The following is a 21,336-nucleotide window of genomic DNA, read 5'->3' as shown; positions in this document are numbered from 1 at the left end:
TCCCAACCATATTCTGCAAATGATATCTTAGTAATTTTATTTATCTCTATATAGATCAGCCTTTCTCAACATTTTTACTGTTGAGAACCCCCTGAAACATTCCTCGTGCTGTGAGAAACCCCAGAAGTGGCACAGTTCTGCAGAATATGGTTGGGAAGCATAGCTGTGTACATGCCTGCCAGGGGCCCCTCCCCTTCCCAATCCTCCAGGCCCATCTCTGGCCTTTCACGAAGCCCTTGTTGAGAAAGCCTGATATGGCTGATGGTAACTCACTCACTCATCAGTTCCATGAACAATTATGTTAAATGACAACACAGAGCTCCACTTATGATGTCATAAGTGACAATGTCCTTCAGTTGCTAACCATGATACTAAGGAAGAGACAAGACAGAACTTTAACAAATGAAAAATCTCTAATGGTTGATAAGTCATCAATCAGACAGGTCTCCTTGCTTGTTCACATCATCAGTACCTGCTCAAAATTTATCAAAACTGCCTAGAACAATTCTCTGAGGACTTTTTTTCCCTTGAGGGCACTTCTGTCAAAGATATTGGGCTAACCACAAGAACATGAGAGCTGTTTAATTTGCAGCTGTATTAAAGACTTTTTACAGGCCAGTCTCTTTAATCCTGTGAACAAAGAACTTGGGCTGAATCCAAGGTTGATTTTCATATTGTATTCCCTAACATTGTGGCCTCCTGGGGTGCACATCGGTGCTTCTTAAGATGGAAAGGGCAACAAAGTCTCCACCACTGAGTCTTCAGCTAGAAAAAAGAGATGCTAATTTTTTCCGTTACGGCTTTGCAGGTAAGAATGGAGCTGCATATGCCATTGGGCCTAACACCCTATTATAAACAGACACTGTTTTTATGAAATGTTAACTTCATAGTGTATTAAAATTTAATGCTGGGTTGCGGACAAAGAGTTTCTGTGATAATGTCTGCCAGGAAGTGCTCTGGAAACGAAGATACCTGCAGTGTGCTTAATGGTCTGGATTAATATGTTGTTCACAACACCAAAGAGTAGGTACTCTAGCTTGAGATATGTACACCAATGCATTCTGCTTGTCCCTATCTTTTTGCTAAATAACCTAAACCTGTTAGAGCCATTTCTCTCTTAAGGTCAAAGAAATAACGATATTTCTGTTAATCTTATCTGGGTTTGGCATAAGAAATTGAAGGAAAGGTTAAAATGCACCTGGCCAATGTACTTAGGAGAGTATGATTTTTAACATATGTTTATGTATCATTATTCATCTTTATTATATTACTAGGAGGTAAGCCCGCTGTACTGAAAATACAGCGGGCGCTAGTGGACAGGCCCCCACACCGAAGCCTTTGGGCTCCAGATGCCTCAAGGCTTCAGGGAAGGCAAAGGAGGCCGGGCGCCGCGTCTCCAACGTGGTGGCCAGCCTCCTTTGCCCTCCCTGAATTCTTTTCGTGGTGGGGCTCTTCCAGTTGCAGTGAGGCTTCGGGGAATACAAAAGAGGCAGGGCACCGCATCTCTGACGTGGCGGCTGGCCTCCTTTGCCCTCCCCCACAGGCATCTCCCCCCCAAGCCCAGGCCCCGGGCCCGGCCCGACCCTGCTGGCCTCCTAACCGGCATGTCGACGGGCACCCACTAATGGTGGCAGGGGGCCGACATCGCCAGAGGTTGGGGGCATGGGAGGGTTGGGAGGCATTGCGCGTAGCTGCCGATTGGCCCCTTGGGCCGGGACTGCCCAATCAGCTTCGCGCCTGCCGATTGGGCCCTCCGCTTGTCAGTCCGGGGCAAGGGGCCAATGGGCCCCCTTGCCCATCCCAGACACGGCCCACCCCTACCCCCCTTCGGCTTTTATTTATACCGCTCCTGTGAAGTGGTGACAGATTACTAGTCTTTATTTGTTATAGTGATTTATGTTTCCCTTCGTTTGGATAGGAAATGCATTTCTGGCTATAACTTCTTCCATCCTACTTGAGATCAGTTTTTCAGGGAAAAAAGAAATCCTCTTTGCTAAATTTTAAGGCAGGAAATATGATTTTCCAGGAAATATATTTTTCCATTTTCAGTGGGCTGAATATAAACATAACTAGCTGCTGTAGCTTATACTCATTCAGATGGTACCAGCTACAGGGTTCTTTCAGTGGTAATACTTTCTCTTTGGAGTGCCCGCTTTCTTGGCCAATTTGGTGTACTGGTTAGGAATGACGGCTTCTAATCTGATGAGCCGGGTTTGATTCCCCACTCCTCCACATGTAGCCAGCTGGGTGACCTTGGGCTAGTCACAGCCTGATAGAGCTCTTTTGACAGAGCAGTCTTATCATAACTCTCTCAGCCCCACCTACCTCACTTTGATCCATTATGCATGGACCAGAATGCCCACGCTAGTGGTGGCAGGGCATCGGGGTAAATCCCTGATTATGCATGCTCCCGCTACCAGCCCAGGCATGGCCTGGCCCAGGCCACGGAAGATCCGCGTTATGGAAATGCGGGAACTTATGCAGTCCCTGAGATACTGTGGGCACCGGCAGGGGCTGGGGTGGGCCAGCACTGTGCATAATTGATAGTGCCGGGCCTTTCGGCCTGCCCGGCCCCAACCTACAGTGTCCCTGTAGGGACACCTCATGCCCCTGCAAGCTCTGTGGAGCCGCAGAGCTGGCAGGGCCGTCTCCCTGCCCCTGTTGTTGTGTGCGGTGGGGGCCCATACCCTCCCTACTCACCCACGGCCGCTGCCATTGTTGCCATTCCTTTCAGGCTTCCCGGCCCTGGCGCACAGCACATGTGTGTGTGCTGCCCCAGGGTGTCAGTGTTCGCCAGGAAGCACCGCCCCCGTGTGTACATGGGGAATGCTGGGGTATCCTGCCCATGGCGCGGCGGCTGCCCAGAGCAGTGGCCGCCATGCATAATAGGTCATGGTGCCTGTTGTAGGGAGAGGAAGGGAAGGAGATTATAAGGCGCTTCGAGACTCCTTAGGATAGTGAAAAGTGGGGTATAAAAAAACCAACTCTTCTTGAGGCCCACATGATGACTACTGCTTTGCTCTTTAGCTGTTAGTCCAAAGCATTTCTCCTCACACTTTCCAGTGCTTGAGATGTTTATATGGTCTACTTCCAGCTTGGTGGCTTTTTAACAGCTTGTGTTTTTATGATTTTAATATGGATAACGTTTGTTTCTTTTTCGGACTTCATTGTATTGTTTTTACTTTGTGAAGTTCCTGAAGTGGGTCTCTAAAGAGGTGACCTATAAAGCATCTTACATCAATAGTAAGCAAAGGGGTATAAAAGGTGTCCTTAAAGCAATTTTACTTTTATTCTTTCAAGTTGCAATCTCAGGGCAATCCTGTCTACTTCTAAAACATGAGGAGCTGCCCTAAATTGGTTGGTTTGTCATCTTCTAGATAATGTCATAGCAGAGAGCTCTTTCTGGATGGCATTCACATGAGCCACCATGCTTAGCACGAAGGATAGTTTCAGTGCATTTTTCTATAAGGAGCCCAGAACCCATAATTATCTTGTCCTCAGAAAATGATAGAGTAACCAGGGCCATTTAGGACCTTGTGCAAACAAGTAATTTGTATCACAGATCGAGACCATATGGTGGCCATCTGCCAGGGTGATTCCTCTTTTCACTTGAAGAATGCTTATGCCATCACCTTAAGCCGGCTAATAACAGAGTTATTGCATGCACAGTTAAAGAAGCTTTATTCTGCATCAAATTATGGGTCCATTGTGTAGTACTGCTCTAGGATGGCAAGCAGCTCTCCAAGACCTCAGGTAAAGAACTTTTGGAATGCCACTTCTATCAGAACCATTTAATTGAAGATGTAAGAGAGTGCCTGTTGGCCCCCAGAGCAACAAATCAGTATCCCATAATCCTTGTGGGGTTTTCTGTATCCATCAAGGATTATCTTTGAGATCTATTTTTTATAATTAAACCACTGTTGCCCAGCACATGGATTTCCTTTAATATACTGGTAATAAATTTTGGCTTTCCTAAGATACTGGCGGTATTATGTGACTCCTTTCTCAGGTCAGAACAATCGAAATTGAAATGAATGTTACTGACGGGAATATTCTCAATTAAATCCGCCTACATAATAACGGGGCAAAATTAACTCTATTTTGTAATATGACTCATTTTCTAAAGGAACTTTAGAAAAGTTTTGGGGGGGGATAAAATTTGTGAAATCATTTTGTTTCACTTTATTATGCCTTGGTGTACCCTTATGTAATCGTTGGTTGTTGGTGGGCCAAAACAGCAAAAGTATGACAATTATTCCACAGTTACATCATCTATTGATATTGAGACAGCACTACACTTTGTTAAGTGTCTTTTGTACAGAAGTTACAACCTCTTGGGCAGCACCCCCTGGTGGAAGCTACTTATACATTTGCAAGGAGTAAAGCAACATTCTAGAACAGGATGAACGGACCAGTTGGAGTGTACATGAGTAAATGGAATCCTGCAACTTTGAGTGGGCAGGTTCAAAAGTTCTGTCTTTCATTGTAAAGTCATATTTAAGTCACATTTCCCAAAGCGGACAAGGAATTATGAATGAGTTCTCCGAACATTAATTATGTATAATTTACTGCACGGCGAGCACAGTATGAGCAGATTGAGGCAGCATGCAAATCACATAATCTTTCTCACAATGTATAAGTTTTTAAAAATTCTGTCTTTTTTTAAATCCCTGTCTTGTGTTATGAGCACATGAGCTCAATAATTTTTAAAATATATTTATAATTTGGCAAAGACAGCCATTTTGGTTTTGCTCCATAATAATATAGAGGCCCTTCCTCGGGTTCCAGCACTTGGTCTACTCGTCTTAATAATGGCTTGGAAGGAACGGACGTTGACTCAGCTGCTATTCTGAGATTCGTTTTTCCATATGGAGGTCAGTCAGTTCTAATGGGAGTACAGATTTACCATGCAACAATTCTGACCTTCCTGTTATACAGGGTGTCTGTTTGGATCTCTGCAGACAAGTAATTTGCCTTCTTTCCTGTGCACATTTCTGTGAGTCCCCAAATGCATCTCAAATTCTTATTTATTAATAGGGGCAAAGCCCGTTGTATCCAGGAATACAACGTGTGCTAGAGCTTGGCAGTGGGAAGGGGAAGGAGTCTGAGGTTTTTAATCAGTATCTGTCCCTCCCGGATGTCCAAGAAATTAGAAAGAAGGCTCTTGATTTGCTGAGGAAATTTGATCAGGTGGCTATTAAGATAACTCTTATTTGTGTTTTATCCATTACTCTCTTTTTTGGAGTCTTCCAGCCCATCTTTTTCCTGTTTTGCCACAGTATTTTACTCTTTTTAACAGTTCCACTTTTCTGCCAACAATGTTTCATGGCTAGAACAAATGCTTTTCCATTTGCAGAATGGCCAGGTTGCTGAGAGGATATAAGGTGTCCTCACAGACTCTGTTATACTTGTGTTAGAGCAGTGACCAAAACTAAATCCTGTTTCCTATTTATCTGTCCTCAGTACTCTTCCAATTTCATATACTGCCTGTATTAAGCAGGTTTCCCTGCTGCTTGAATGATTTCCATCTGCCATACCTTTTGTCTAGCAATGACAGAAGTGTAACTATGGCCATGGAAAAGTTTATATTCCATGCCCTTAGGAACAGGCAGGCACATGTTAAAAACAATAACTCTGGGCTTAAGTACTAGTGGGACTGGAGACTCTACTGGTTTCACCCATGTTCCTGGAGGCACATAGGTGCTCTGATATTGATACAGGAACAAGATACAGGAACAAGACCCATCCATTTTGAAGTTTCTGCCTCTGACCTTTTCTCACCGATCCTTAATTTATGGCTTACGTTTTGTGATAGCACAACCTCACCAGTGCAAACCTTTGCGTGTAGGTTTTTGTATATTAACTTGAAAAAACTCAGATGATCATGTAGGTGGCAAACCAATATGCAAATAGAGGCTTTGATAATCTCCCTCTTTCATAAGGAAATCTCTTCTTCAGACATTTTCACTGATGACTATAAAGATATCATAAGGCCTCCAAATCACTGCATATTGTATAACATGCTAAAAGCATCAAGAGACCAATTACAGCTGTAGAAATGCAATTCCTAAACACTCATGATTAGAAGCTGAGAATCATGGGTTTATTTTAAGACAATGCCGCAGGCGATATTTCAATTTCCAAACTCACATCAGTTTCATTAATTAACCTGGAATGATCCTGAGATTTCCAGCCAGTCAAACCCATGTGACAGCGGTATAGCTGGGCACGTTCCTAAGGGCCTTGAAAGCAGAATGACTTTGCATTGCTTACAAAAAGGGTGGGAGCGATGAGCATTGTCGTAATTGATTCTTAGTGGCAGATGTTAATAGGATGAGAGTTCGAAAGGACACCGAGGGTGAGAGGGCCTGGGGAACTAGAGACCTTGCAACTGGGAGCTGTCCAGCAAAAGCTAGCTTGGGGAGCTGTTTAACCAGCTGTGGCTAGAAAGTCAACTGAGGAGTCACAAAGGGAGCTGTTGGTACATCCCTTCCAGTAAGGAGAATTAGGCCCCTAATCCTGCCGACACAAGTCCTGCCTGGTCCTGTGTCTGGTCCGGCCTGGTCCTGTGTCTGGTCCGGCATTCAGTCTCTACTTTCTCACCTTCTTTGTGTTGTGAACCAAGGCTACTCTCTTGCAGGAGACAAGGAAAACTGAGGCATTCTTCTTAGAAAAAGAACTTCAGAGTTCTATGATGTCCAAGAGGATACATTGGGAAGCTCCATGATAGAAAATCAAGTGCTAAGGACGACTGGTGTTTCCAGTCCAAGGATACATATAGACAACCCCCCCTGCCCACATCGACACTTCAATTTCCCACCTTTTACTCTTCCCACAGCAGAAGTGCTTTTAGCATCAAACAACCATCAGAACAAAGTGAAAGTTACAATTTCTACATCTAGAGAGCTAGCTTAATGTAGTGGTTAGGAGCATGGACTTCCTAATTGTCAAGCTGAGTTAGATTCCATGCTCCCCCACATGCAGCCAGCTGGGTGACCTTGGGCTCGCCACAGCACTGATAAAGCTGTTCTGACTGAGCAATCAGGGCTCTCTCAGCCTCACCTCCCTCACAAGATGTCTGTTGTGGGGAGAGGAAAGGGAAGGTGAAGGTAAGCCGCTTTGAGACTCCTGGGAGAGAAAAGCAGCATATAAGAACCAATTCTTCCTCTTCCTCCCCCCAAAGGTAGTCAGAGTTATTCACTAGAGCAGGATTTCTCAAACAGGATTTTGTGAAACCCTGGGGTTTCTTGATGTCCCTGGAAGAGTTTCCTGAATAGGTGGGAATTAATTAATTCTCAGTCTATTTTTAAATGATGGGCCTGGGGGGGTTGGAAAGGGAAGTGCCCCCGGGTGGGCATGTCCACAGCTATGTTTCCCCACTGTATTCTTCATGATCATGACACTTCTGCCATTTTTTGAAATCTGAAGAATGTTTCAAAGATTTCTCAATGGTAAAAAGGTTGAGAAGGACTGCACTAGAGTCATAACATTGCCAGACCAGAATGTCCTTTATGAAGGGCATTCTCTGTTTTGTGGGAACCAACTACATGTGGGCTGAGAGTCCAGCTAGGAGGAAGGGGGCGGGAAGGGAAAGACAGGAACACAAGAGATGTCCTGTTGGCTCTTGGGACATGGCATGGAGTGGGTCACAACATGACACTTTGCTATTGGGGGGGGGTGTTAGAAAGGAGCAGCCATACAAGGTAGTCCTGATTTACCCAAAGTTCTGTCACTGGTATGGGCACAGGCTCCTGATCTGTCTTCATCTTGGGTGGTAGCCAGTTGTGACTGAGATAGTGTGGGGACTTGAAGATTCTTGGGGGGGGGGGTTGTTTGAAGTGTAAGGGGGCCAGTAGGGGCCCTTGCCCCCTTGTGATAGCTCCCTCTTCTAAGGTTGAGTCCTCCTTTAAGGATGGGCTGGGGCAAGCCATAACAAAAGGAGATAATTCTGAGATCTCAGGGTCTAAATTATGGGAGCCAGTATAAAACCATCAGGAACTGAACCACAAACCAATCCCTGCGGGTATGTCCAGGTCACTTGGATGGTTTGGCATAACATATTTTGAGCTAAAGTATGTAATGGAGAAATGACACCCCCTTTGCAGAAAAGCACTACATAACTTGTTGGTAAAGCAATGATCCTTTATCAGGTTGTTGGTGATAGCAAGTAACCAGCAAAGTCTGATGGGTATTTTGTTTTGAAGTCTGTTCTGACGAAAATCTCCAAAGAGTTGTGAAAAAAGATTAAATAGAATTTCCTACCAAACATATAAAGCAAGCAAACTGGCTGGATCCCAGTTACAGCTACCTTCCCTCCTTTCCCCAGTAAGCCTATAAAACTGGGGGAGAGGCTTTAATTATGCAAATTATGCAAGGGAGAAAGGGTGAGACTTTCCCTGAGTTAGTGCTTCAACAGAACCAAACTTGAGGAGGGGGCTTGCAGAAGCTTTTTAACATTAAAGATGATATCAGAAGAGCCAGTCACTGGATGCCATATATAACTGGACCCTCATTTTCTCTCTTCCCTCTGTCCACAGGATTATATGTAATACAGAAGTTGCACATACAAATCACACACTTTTGGTACTAGGCACCTAACATATCTACTTTGTGAAAGGCTTTGGCTATCCTACTTCTAACTGGTTTTTTGGGGACTTCACCTTCTTCCTTGTTTCTGTAATCTGAAACAGCCCTAGGGGTGCTTATGTAGTTGATTCGGAATGTGTAAGTTTTGCATTGGAGGGAACCAGCAGATCCTTCAGACCATTTTGGATCAGAGAAATGGTGTGGGAGAAAGGCATAAACTCTTTCTCCCTGCAAACTGCAATCCCAAACCAAATGGGCTTGTGAGAGTGTTGCTATTGAGCTGCCATCACGAATTCTTAACATAATCTGATTTTGTTGGCTTGGAAGAAAACATAACATGTAGTTAAGGCATTGATTCCCACCCCTGAAATTTGCTCCTGGGTGGCAGCAGATCCCGTGGGACAGAACTGGGGGAGCAAAGTGAGTATTTTCAGTGGCACAAATGACCAGATTGCTACCCCTCTATTCCAAAGTGATGGAACTGGGGGGGGGGAGGGGTACCCAAATGGCTGGGTACATGCCAGTGAATACCATTCATGTGGTATTTACTTATTTACCATTTCTTATTTTGGTATTTCTCTTACAGTGTGCGAACTCCCATTTTATGAAATATGTCGTGACAATGTGTCAAGAATTGAGTGTTCAGAGTTAGGATGCTGCTTCTACAAACAAGCTTGCTACAAGAAAGCTGTGCCAGGTAAGTAAAATACAATGGAGTCTGCCTTGTTGTGGAACTCTTGCTTGTGTGTTTATCCATTACTCTCAAATAGCTCCCTGGTGGCTCAGTGACTATCTCTCAGGCTACCGCATTTCTTTCAGCGGGTTTGAGAACAAAGCAGGGGGTTAGTGACTTGATTGGCTTGGATCCAGGACGGGATAAAATAAATAAATGAAATAAAGATTAGTGACAAAGTCAACTTGGGTGGCTTCACGCCGTACTGAAGAGGAAGTTGCAGAAGAGGTACTCTTAAGTTAATCAAAGTCAGTTCACTCTTCTTTCTGACCTCGCAGTATGTTGAAATGATTCATTGCATAGTTTATACAATCATATCTTTCACTATGTAAAGCCCTTTACAATCTGCCTGCTATTCATCATCTGATAGAGAAACAAATTGTCATTTTGCAGGGATGAGTGGTAGCTGAGAGGAACAATTCTACCAAGTCCATCTGGGCTGACCTAGTTATGTCTTGTTGGAAGGCCTATTCCATTTTTTAGAGGGTCTTGGATAACTTCTAAGCTGCTTTCTTTGAAAAAAAGATTTTCCAGGAGTTTTGGATGCAATGTTCTGCATGGCAGTGACTGGGGAGGGAGGCTGTTATTTGAGAGAAATTAACCCTCTTCTCCTCCAGAAAACCCAGACAAAGCAGAAAATTACTTGTGTATGCTGCTTTTATTGGGCAAGCCAAAGAAATGTGAATGAGACATCCAAGACATAAACACTCTGTGAAGGGGCTTATTAAGAATGTTATATATGCTCTAACTAGTCCCTAAATGTATAGAGTACACTAGAAAAATATACTAACATCAGTGGAATAAATCTCAAATCCTGATCTCTGCCATGAAACTTGAGAATACATGAACTCTTGCTGTAATCAATTAAGGTTAGAGAGTTGTTGACAACTTGAATTGATTGAAATTAAGAGATAGTAGAGAGCTTGAAAAATTTGGGACTTAGAAAACTTAAGAACAAGTGTCTGGATTTGAGCTACTTGTTTCGTTCTCTTGACTTATTCAGTAAAGTACATCAATGTTATTTCTACATTTTCAGCTGGAGCCACTCCCTTTTTTGTTGGCATAATAAAGTACTTCAGTGACAACAGACAGTCTTTTCCTATCAGGATAAATTTACTCTATATATCCTGGGCTGTCTGGGACTTAAGAGGTGGGAGAGGGAAAGGAAACTGGACTTGCACATTCTGAATTCAGTTCTCCTCTCCAGGATCCTTTTAAAAATGATGGGGGTGGTGGTGGTGGTATGACCTCTGTAGCTTCAAGGGCTGTAAATGTTGTTTGTAGCATTTCCCTTGAAGACAGTTCTACAAATGACAACTGTGAAGTGTGAGTAGCTGTTTTCTGTTTTTTGTTTTTAATAGCTGTTTTTATTTAGAAGGCAGCTAAAAATGCTTGAAACAAACTCTGTGCTATGCTCATACCACAGCTGTGTATATAAGCAGCCTAAATAGAGTAGAGTTTTATCAGAGTTGTGATTATTATTGCTTTTCATTTTTAGAATATATGAAAGCATTTGTCGGCTTAATAGTGTTCATCTTTGTGATCTTCATTTTATTTGTGCTGTATCGGTGAGTTGACGGATCTTTAGTTCAACTTGACTATTTAGTAGTTTGAGGACATCCCAGAAAGAAATTCCAAGAAAATATCGCTAGTAAAAAGCAGAGCAGGATTAATTTTGCTTAGAAGACCATATATAAAGAAGAGGGAATTAAGATGAGGGTGTAAAATGGATAAAATGGGTTATAGCATACCTAGTTCTCTACAGAAATGCCTTATGTATGTTTAAAAATCTGGGATTAATTCTATTTAGATTTGTAAATGTAAATGTAAATGTAAATTGCTCTTGCTTAACCTTATTTGCATTATGTTGTAGCTCATTTATAATATTTATAATTAATTGGAAAAGCTTGCTAATTTGGTGATTCAATTACTGTAAAAGGACAGTAAATGATTAATACATTAGAACAGGATTGAGAAGTTTGTCTAGTTCCTAATTTTACTAGAAATGTATTACAAAACTATGTAAAGAGAATACAAAGAGAAACAAAATTATTTCCTAAAAGGCAAGTGGGAATAACTCTGTCTTGTAATTTGCTGTTACAGTAGATTATAAATAATATCCAATATTCATTTTCTTCAATATCTTTGATACTGTGTTGGTTTTGACAGCAGCACCATATGCTGCAGACGATTAAACCAGTGGCTTCTAGGTGGGGTTTCGCCTACTTCTGATTTACCACTATTGTCATCTTTGCAGCCATTAGTGAATTCAGAACTGTCTATGGTGTTATGTACTGACTGAGATAATCAAATTGTGTAACAGTACTCTGCAAGCACCATCCCATAGATACATTGAACTACAGTTAGTGAAAAATGTTGAATCTGGAGACATATCCCAAAAATATCCAGCACCCCTGCTAAGACCGACCTTTCCCTTCTCACAATGGAGTCTAGACAGCCCATAATGCCAAATTTCCTATTGATAATCAATCACTATACATGGCAGAAATGTGTAATAACCTAATACGGTATTTTCCTCAGGAATATTATTGCTATATTATCTCCTGTGCTTACTTGCCGCTTCTTCCTCTTGTGCAGTATTTTTTTAGATGTTATTCTTTCAGGGAACCCTTTCCATATTGGCTACTCTGTTGAAGGACCCCTGCATAGCTGTCATGGCACCTATCTTGAAATGAGACTGCACACTCAGTTCATGTACTACATCAGCCAGGTCTTTGGGTCTAATGTTTTTCCACCTGAGTTTCAACCCAGAACATGCAACATACCCCAAGAGTGGCTTAAGGATTTGTGGGTCCCTAGCAGAGAACAGTTACAGTGGGAACAGCCAGAATGGAGGCAGAATGGAGGCACCCCTCCGCAGAGGAAAGGAGTGTCACTCTGAGTATCCTTAAAGATGGAAAAGAGGGGAGGAGAGAGACTAAGGCCATGGGGGGAGGCACTCTGTGGGGCCCCTGGAAGCGGGAGCCCATTGCACATGCTCCATGTTCTATGATGGATAAACCACCCCGGACATACTCCAGTGTTAGCGTTGCCAGATTCCAGGTGGGGCTTGGAGATCTCCCAGGATTACCACTGATTTTCAGATAACAGAGATCAGTTCCCCTAAACAAAATAGCTGCTTTGGAGGATGGACTACATGGCATTATAGGTCCCTTTCCTTTGCAAATCCTATCCTCCCTGGTCTCTACCACCCAATCTCCAGAAATTTCCCAGCCCAGAACTATCAAGTTTACCCACACATTCTTTTTGGCAATAGGTAAGATCACCAAGGGAAGTCAAACTGACTTGCAAGGAACTTGTCATTCCTAGCCTCCACATTGGGAAACTGCTTACGTGCTTCTGAGAAAACCAGGGCTTCCACCCCTTGAAAAATGCTCGCCTAGTGTTGTCCTCTGAAAGCCAGTTGGTGTAGTGGTTAGGAGCATGAACTTCTAATCGTCAAGCTGGGTTTGATTCTCCAATCCTCTTCCATATGCAGATGGCTGGGTGACCTTGGGCTTGCCATGGCACTGATAAAAATGTTCTGACCAAGCAGGAATATCAGGGCTCTCTCAGCCTCACCTACCTCACAGGGTGTCTGCTGTGGGGAGAGGAATGGGAAGGTGATTGTAAGCCACTTTGACCATTTACGCACTGGAGGTTTCATGCCATGCTGAAGGCTGGAGTTTTAATCATTACAGGTTGCTCCACCTCTTCCTGTAGCCACATGGGGGAACATTTGGCCCGGTGGGTCCTCATTCGTTCCCGATTTCTGCTCATGCATGGGAGCTGGGGCAGTGAAGTTCCCAGTGCATAAACAGTCTTTGAGACTCCTTCAGGTAGAGAAAAGTGGCATATAAGACCCAACTCTTGTCTTTGTCTTCTTTTTCCCCTTCTCCTCTTCCTCCTCTTGAATTCAAGCTATTGTAAAATGTTAAAGCATGAAATCTCCATTTAGTTGTTTTGCAGGTGAAAGTAAAAAGAAGCCTAAAAATAAAACCTTACCTAAAAAGGACAAGTCAGTTGAAAAGGAGAATCAAAGCAATACAAGTAGTACTGATACCAGTACCGCTACTACCGATTCCTAGAGGCAAGATGATGAGAATGAGCACGGTGTGGTTGAAAAGTAAGCATGTGTTATATATTACTGAATTCAGGGAATCAATCAATACGTGGCTATTGCCTTATCCTGCAGTAATAATGGGGTATTCAGCATAAATAATGAGAGGAACAGAAGTAAAAGAGTATAATTCCAATTTTGTTCCTCTTCAAGCCTACATAGGTATACTTATGGGGAGAGAGTTTCAGGATATAGTCTGCCAGTTTTTGAAGATCCGTGTGTGTGTGTGTTTGTTTGAACTGGCATCTGTTGGGAGCCACACTGCAACTAGCAATACATTAAATTTTTTTTGGAAAAAGTGAAATGGCCACCCTGTAATAACATAATGCATTCATGCTGTCTTCAACCAAGGTTTTCAGTAGGCCTAATGCAAGCTTTTAGGCTGTGGATGTAACAGAGGAAGGAAAGCGTTACACAGTCTGTTTCTGAAAGATCTGAAGAAGCAGCCCTTCCTTTTCTGCATTTTAATTTGCTGATGGAATAGACAGGTGATCTCTATTATCGAGGTGGAAACATCTAGATTAGCGGTCCCCAACCTTTCTCAGGTCAGGGACCGCCTTCGGAGTGAGGGAAGAGCCGACGGCCCGGGTGCTGCGAAAACGCGCACGCGCAATTGCCGCACATGCGTGTTTTTGCCACCAGGTGGCGCTAACGCATATGTGCGACAACTGCGCATGCACGTTTTGCCACTAGGTGGCGCTAACGCGCATATGCAGCAACAGCGCGCATGCGCGTTTGCGTCACCGCCATGCCGGCGGCTGTGTCTGCCTCTTCCCTTCTTGCTGCCAGCGGGGGGAGGCAGGCATGGCTGCCTGCGACCCGGTACCGTGGCCTTTGCGGCCCGCCACCGGGCCTCGGACCGGGGGTTGATGACCCCTGATTTAGATGGTTTCAGCTGGTAGCTGCGTCAATCTTCCGTAGAACAACTAGGCCCATTCCGCACAAGGACCAATGTTGCCAATTGGTTCCTGATAGTGGAAACGCTATTTTTAATAGTGCAATCTCCCAGTTATGCATACTTGCCTTTGTAGTGGAATCCAGTAGTGTTTCAATCCTTTCCCACAGGATTCCGGTCTCGCCAAAAATCACTAGTAAGGAAGCGATTTTTTCTGTGCTTTGTCCCGCCCCTGGCCATCAATCAAATGAACAGCCAATGGACGGCCGGTTTCATGCTCCCCAAAAGGCCCTTTCCCTTTAAGAACAGGGTTCTTAAAAAAAAAAACAGACACGTTGCAACAAATATGCCTTGATTCCTTGATTCCTCCTAACATAGAGACCCATCTAGCTGGCAGCTGGCGTGTGAGCTGGTGATTCCTCGTTGCCACGCTCCCCCATGTGAAACGAAAAATCTCCCCCCCCCCCATGCACGGGCGCGATTTTCGGCCAAAAATAAAGGGAACTTGCAAACGAGGCTGTGTTGTGCTTGGGGACTTAGGGGCGCTTTAAAGCACTTCTGTGGAAGGACTGTAGCCGGAGAAGCCTTGCTGGGTGAATGAAGGTTCGCTGGTTCATTGCTTTCTGCTCGCTCTGAGAAAAAAAAATGGCGATCGCTTCGCTGGAAGTTCGGAGGAGAGAGCCAGGGGGAGGGACTTTGCTGGAACCGCAACAATGGGAACGCACAGGTCTTTTTCGCTACTGTTGCAGATTGTTTGCAAAAGTGTAGCGCTTTTCGGGGGGTGAATCCACTTTTCTGGATTTCCCTTTAAGCGCTACAATGAATCGCTTTTTGCGGGACTGTTTCAGGAGTGTGGCAGATTGTGTGCGACGTTGTGCATAACTGCAAATTAGTAACGTTTACAATTTGGAAGCCTTTTGCAACATTGAAGTCGTGCGGAATGGACCCTAGAATTGAGCCCAGGAGCACCTTAGAGGTCGACAAGGTTTTTAAGGAATGAGCTTTCGAGAGCCGAAGCTCCTCCCTGATGAAGGGGACTTTGACTCTTTAAAATGTATGCCTTCAAATTGGTGCCTAAGGTGTTACTGGACTAGAATCTTATGATCAGTTTGGTGTAGTGGTTAGGAGTGCGGACTTCTAATCTGGCATGCCAGGTTTGATTCTGCACTCCCCCACATGCAGCCAGCTGGGTGACCTTGGGCTCGCCACAGCACTGATAAAACTGTTCTGACCAAGCAGTAATATCAGGGCTCTCTCAGCCTCACCCACCTCACAGGGTGTCTATTGTGGGGAGAGGAAAGGGAAGGCGACTGTAAGCCACTTTGAGCCTCCTTTGGGTAGAGAAAAGCGATATATAAGAACCAACTCTTCTTCTTCTACGACCTCCTAATGTCTGTTCCATCTTCAGTATTTCAACGTATTTTCTTAATTGTACATCTCTTTTTAGTTTTCTAACGATCACACCATGTGAAATCATAGGTTAATCACAAAAGCAGTGTTGCTGCACAACTTTTACAATTCTGATCCAGCAGTTTAAGAAGTCCCACCACAAAATCTGTTTCTACACATTGGAATCTTAGAATCATAGAATCATAGAGTTGGAAGGGGCCATATAGGCCATCTAGTCCAACCCCCTGCTCAACGCAGGATCTGCCCTAAGCATCCTAAAGCATCCAAGAAAAGTGTGTATCCAACCTGTGCTTGAAGACCGCCAGTGAGGGGGAGGGGGCACCTTAAAATCTTGTGGAACCTTAAAAGCTTGACACAGATTCCTGCAAAAGATTTAATTGAGTAGAGCCCACTTGGATCTTGTTTATAGACATTTGTAATATTGTATGTTCTAATTCCATTGCATACCTCTGGCACTGCAAAGTGACTCATGCATTTATGACATCCTGGTTTCATGGAAGTTAACACAATGTGCTGAAGCTGCATTTTTCATGAAATAAAATGTTTTGGCTAGGTTATTGATAAATACCCCATGCAGTGAGCATGTTATTTCTGTATTAAGAGATTTTGATTGCCTTTTAGTATATTGTTATTTATTCAATTTGTATACCACTTCTCAGTGAAGTGCTGGTTTTGAGCACTAAAGCCCATAATGGTTTGGGGCCAAGTTATATGAAGAACCATCTGCTTCCATATTGTCCAGCCAGTTCTGGTAATTGAATACATCTATGGGGACTGTGCTCTTTATGCCTCCAATGAGTTTGGGGGAGGTGAGTTGGGAGAGAGCTTTTTGAAGGTGGTGTGTGATGATTCTGTAATTACTTCCCCTTACAGGCTAAGTTGGAGCTGAAATTTCTGTTTCACTTAGCATTAGTATATTGTTGACATATTGTTCTGTTGTTGTCCTTGTTTGGATGCTCTTGAGTTTAATGTGTATTTATTTTATCTGCTAGGCATCCCTCCTTAACATCACCTTTTTCTCTAACATGAGATGTTTTGTCTGTATTCCAAAACCCCTTGTTAGAAGAAGTCGTTTTTTTATATCTCCTACTTTTCACTATCTGAAGTAGTAAATCAATAGTAAAGTGGTAGCAAAGTAGTAGTAAAGCAATAGTAAAGTGGTGGTGATTCAGTAGTAAATTAATAGTAAAGTGGTAGTGAAGTGGTAGTAAAATAATAGTAAAGCAGTAATAAAATAATAGTAAAGTGGTAGTAAAGTAGTAGTTAAGCAGTGGTAAAGTAGTGGTGAAGTAGTGGTGGTAGTAGTAGTAATAGTCGTAAAATGAAGCTGTGTGGCTTTAACAGGAAAGTGGCATCTGCCCACCTCTTTCAATTTTGCACTAATGGAGCAAGCTGTATGAATTAAGCTAAAGCTTCCATAGGTCAGACAGTAGGGGATAGATTTGGAACAATATCAGCTTTTTGTAGCAGTCCACTTGTACTACATGTTGGGAGGTCCCCCTAATCTTACGCAGTAACTTTTCCATTGGGTGCATGATTTGCTGTTGAAACTGGTTACCACGATCTTGTTCCATTCACAACCCATTGAAAATGCATTTCAAAACTAATTATTGTAGGTCACTTAAAAGTTACCTTTTCTGTTCAGACAATTCAGAATCTACAAGTTATTTGTATTCATTACAGGCATACATTTATGTCTAGTTGTAATGCTTATATTTGATTTAGTGCTAGACTTTTAGCATTTGGTTTCAAAAGGCAAAGATGTCTTGCCAAGTCTATTGCCTTAATAATCAATATCATACCCTGGGTGTGCTTACTATAGTAGCTATTTATTTACATATCTAAAAATGCAGAGCTGCCTTTCCTGATTGCCTTGTTCTCCTTCCTGAGTTGCCTGTAGCTTTTGGACTTCTTATAGCAAGCTGTCTAGAAACATGCATTCCATTGCTGCCTCTGAAGATTCAGGTCATTGCGATCCTGGGAATATTTATCTATTAATACTGTGTAATTTCCATGGTGATAGTTTACTTCTTGACAGGTATTAGATGCAGGACTGGAATTTTGCAGTTGGCTAATCACGTGTGCTGAATTCAGTTTGCTGAGTACAGCTTTCCCCCAAAAGTTCTTTCCACCTTGAAAAGACAATATTGTTTCAGAAAATAACACTGAATCATAGCAGAGTATGAAATAATTATCACCCTCTAGGGACAGATCTGAACCCAGGAGGGGAACCTGACGATGCACTGCCCATCTGGGGCATTTAATGTATTTTTTAAAAGTGGGTTTGTTTATGATGTAACTTTTTATTTAATGAACAAAAACCTAGTTTCATAACGGGGGGGGGGATTTGTGGTGAAATAGCCCCCCCCCCCTTTTGCTATTATGTCTGTGAGTCTCACAGGGTGCTTGAAAGCAGTGGAAGGAAAGATGGGCAGTTTCTTTAGTCTCCAAGCCAGAATCTCTACTGCCAAGTTGAGCAGAGACTGGAGACTCCCGGCCATGATGTCACTGCTGCCCTTCTGCACAATTAGCGAGGGAAGGTTTCACCCTGAAATGGTTCCAGACCCTCCTAGGGCAGATGGTTGACTACACCCAAATTAAAGGTGTGAGGCACAGGATAAAGCAGGTATTCGATTTCTTAAATATTAACCGTTTCCCAACAAAATGTGGTTTTCCCAACCCGTCCTTTCAAAATATTAAAGGCTAACAATGGCCAAGGCATCTTTCCTTCCACCAGATCTCCCCCCCCCCCCCCAATAAAATGAGATCTTGCTGGTGAAGTTTGCTGATGCATACCTTTATGATTTTCTTTTTACAGATACAACTCAAAGTATTGAAGAGGAAAATATGTCTCTAGAAGTGATAAAAGAAATCATTTTTCTGCTGCCTGGAACTGGTTATGTTTGAAAGCCTTCCATCTTATTCTGTGTTCCTATTTAACCTCCACTGGAATTCCTAAATCTTTATATTTTGTATAAGAATCTGGCTTTTCAAATGGACAGAGGACCATCCATTTTATAACATTTCTGCATCCTGAAATAATTATGAAGAAGCAACAATTGAATTCTGGCTCTGTTAAACACAAACCACAACAATAAAGCAGAGGCAACAGCCTTGGGAGAAGAGTTGCCAGCAGAAAAGCAGAACCGTGTAACTGTCTTAGGGATGTCATGAGTATATCTGCAGGGCTGACCTTGGGTAGTGGATTTGAGGGGCTGACAGCCTCCACGGTGAATGCTATCTTGCTTCCCTGCCAAACTCTTGTCTCTTTCTCTACATTACCTTCCCTGCTGCTTCCTACCTACAGCCAGAGCATTTAATGCTCACATGAATTCCTCTCAGGAGAATTCTGGAAGCAATACTGGACGTGTGCTATCTGCACAATGTTTATAGTTGCCAAGGGACTGAGCAGGGAAGGAGGGCTAGCTGCTGCTGTGGGTGGAGTTGGTGGGCACGGCTTAAAATGGTACCTGTTGTTAAACTGCCACTGAGCACATAGTTCAGTGTCTTCTCGGATATGCATGTCAGTGTACCAGAGAGAAAGCTGGGCTAGAAATTTTCTCCCTTACGTTCTAGCCTTGCATGTGCAGGTCAAAGATTTTATCATGACACATGCAAGCATGTGATACTTTGCATTCATTGGCAAGGGGAAAAATTCTATCAAGATTAAACACAGCCTTTGTTTATCCCAAGCTTCTTTGCAATGTCACAAAGGATGAAGGGGAACAGTTCTCATTCCTTTCACAGGTGTATGAACCAAGACATGAGGGCTTATAAACAACATCTATTGATCTAAAGTACCTCCTGGTGCAGCCTGGAGACCTCCCAGAATTAAGACAGGTCTCCTGATAACAGAGATCAGCTTCCCTAGAGAAAATGGCTGCCCCCCAAACCAGGCTCCACCCCAGATCTCCAGGATATTTTAAACTCTGTATATCTTGTTGTGGCAGGAATCTTCCAGGTAACTTGTAGTATTGCATTTCAAAAGCTGGGCAAGGGCCTCAAGTCCACTGGTTCAGTATCCTCAAGTACATTCATAACTCTCCAGCCTGTCATTTATTCAGGCATACAATGCAAAACCATAATTACCAACCCTCTTCATGCCACATCCTACCCACAGCCAGCCTCTCACTGCTGCTTTTAAACCTTGCCTTAACAAGGACCGTGACTTGGCTGACCTGCAGCCCCTCCCTATTTCCAGCTGCTGCTAATGACTGCTGGCTTGGCCCAACTCCATGGCTGTTAGCCCTCACCAGCTCCACCTGGCACCTGCCATACCTTTTTCAGCTGCCTTCTTAGAATTACTCGGGGAACCCTTTTGCTTCCAGCCATGAGGACCACCTTCTGGTGTCAGCTAAGTGGGCTTTCTCTCTAGCCTGTCCTTGTACAATTTGCAAGACATCTTGTGGCTCATGGAGCACAGCTGATTTGAGCAGCAGAAGGCCGGAGGTCATCTCTACATATCTGTGAGTAAGAAATCTTCTAATGCCAGGGACATAAATCTGCTCTCAAACAGGAAGGTCTGGTACACCGCATTGTCTTGATGCCCCTCATTGCAACTTTAGCTTCAGGTTACTTCTGAAGTGTTCTGTACAAAATGTTCAGCTGAAGTTGTATATTGTTGTTGTGTTCATTCAGATTTCCTTCAGCTAGCATCTTAGGCTTCATGCTAAAACATTTTTTTTTTAGCATGAATAGTTTAGCACACTTGCTGTGTTAGGCATGCACCAAGTTAACTGGCACATGCAAAAAGGCCAACATATTGGACAGAAAGATTGGAATGGTTGCTGCAAAAGACCCTTGTGAGAATCCCCTCCAAGTGAGTTCTAAGCTTGACTGTTTCAGGGAAGCAAAGGTTCTGACTCCAGGGCCATTTCATGGCATTAGACTTGCTCTCAGAAGTTAGCTGTTTGCAAGCTCATGAGTATATAGTGAGGAGGACTAAAAGGAAAATTGCTGGGGATGCAGTTCCATAATCTTACTGCAGTCAGTGGCAAAAAACCTGTTGTTTGTAATGTATCTGGATCAGCTCTTCAAACCTAAAGCATTATGCAAAAGGCCTGTTCCTCCCAAGCACTTCCAAGAATTGGAGCATTAGGCATTGAAGCCTCTGCATAATTAGAGATTGATTTGGCTGGCGAAATATCAGCTCAGCTTTGCATTGTTAGAGTGAACGATGGCCTTAAACTGGGGCTTTCCTTTATTACCAAGTAGAACATGAAGAAAACAAGGCTGGCACAACACACTGCAGTTTAGCCCTGTAGAATATCAGCTCCCTTGCAGCTCTGAGAATATTTTTCCTTTACAGATTAAAAGGAAAGCTATGGTTTAGAGCAGGGGTAGTCAAACTGCGGCCCTCCAGATGTCCATGGACTACAATTCCCATGAGGGGCTCATGGGAATTGTAGTCCATGGACATCTGGAGGGCCACAGTTTGACTACCCCTGGTTTAGGGGTTCCAGGGCATCTAAGCATTTCCGTAGCTGGTTCCTAGACAAAGGCATTCATTCCCCTGTGCAGCAACAGGGCAATCCAGTTAATGCATTGCCTCCCAGCCCCAGCCTTTTGCCCGGTCAGGTTTCTGTCAAGCAA

At 43.5% G+C, this 21,336-nt stretch overlaps 1 protein-coding gene across 1 annotated transcript; it reads left to right on the top strand.

Moving 5' to 3' along the window:
* Positions 1-359: 359 nt before the first annotated feature.
* On the top strand, positions 360-19,242 carry TEX29 (testis expressed 29). Its single transcript, XM_077344268.1, has 5 exons — positions 360-808; positions 9,173-9,283; positions 10,818-10,887; positions 13,278-13,445; positions 18,563-19,242. The coding sequence occupies exons 1-4, from the start codon at positions 727-729 to the stop codon at positions 13,405-13,407; spliced, it is 393 nt and encodes a 130-aa protein (XP_077200383.1). The 5' UTR covers positions 360-726; the 3' UTR covers positions 13,408-13,445; positions 18,563-19,242.
* The last annotated feature ends 2,094 nt before the right edge of the window (positions 19,243-21,336 follow it).

Source organism: Paroedura picta, chromosome 6 (genome assembly GCF_049243985.1).
Source record: "Paroedura picta isolate Pp20150507F chromosome 6, Ppicta_v3.0, whole genome shotgun sequence".
NCBI lineage: Eukaryota > Metazoa > Chordata > Lepidosauria > Squamata > Gekkonidae > Paroedura > Paroedura picta.
This window is presented reverse-complemented; position numbering and strand designations above follow the sequence as displayed.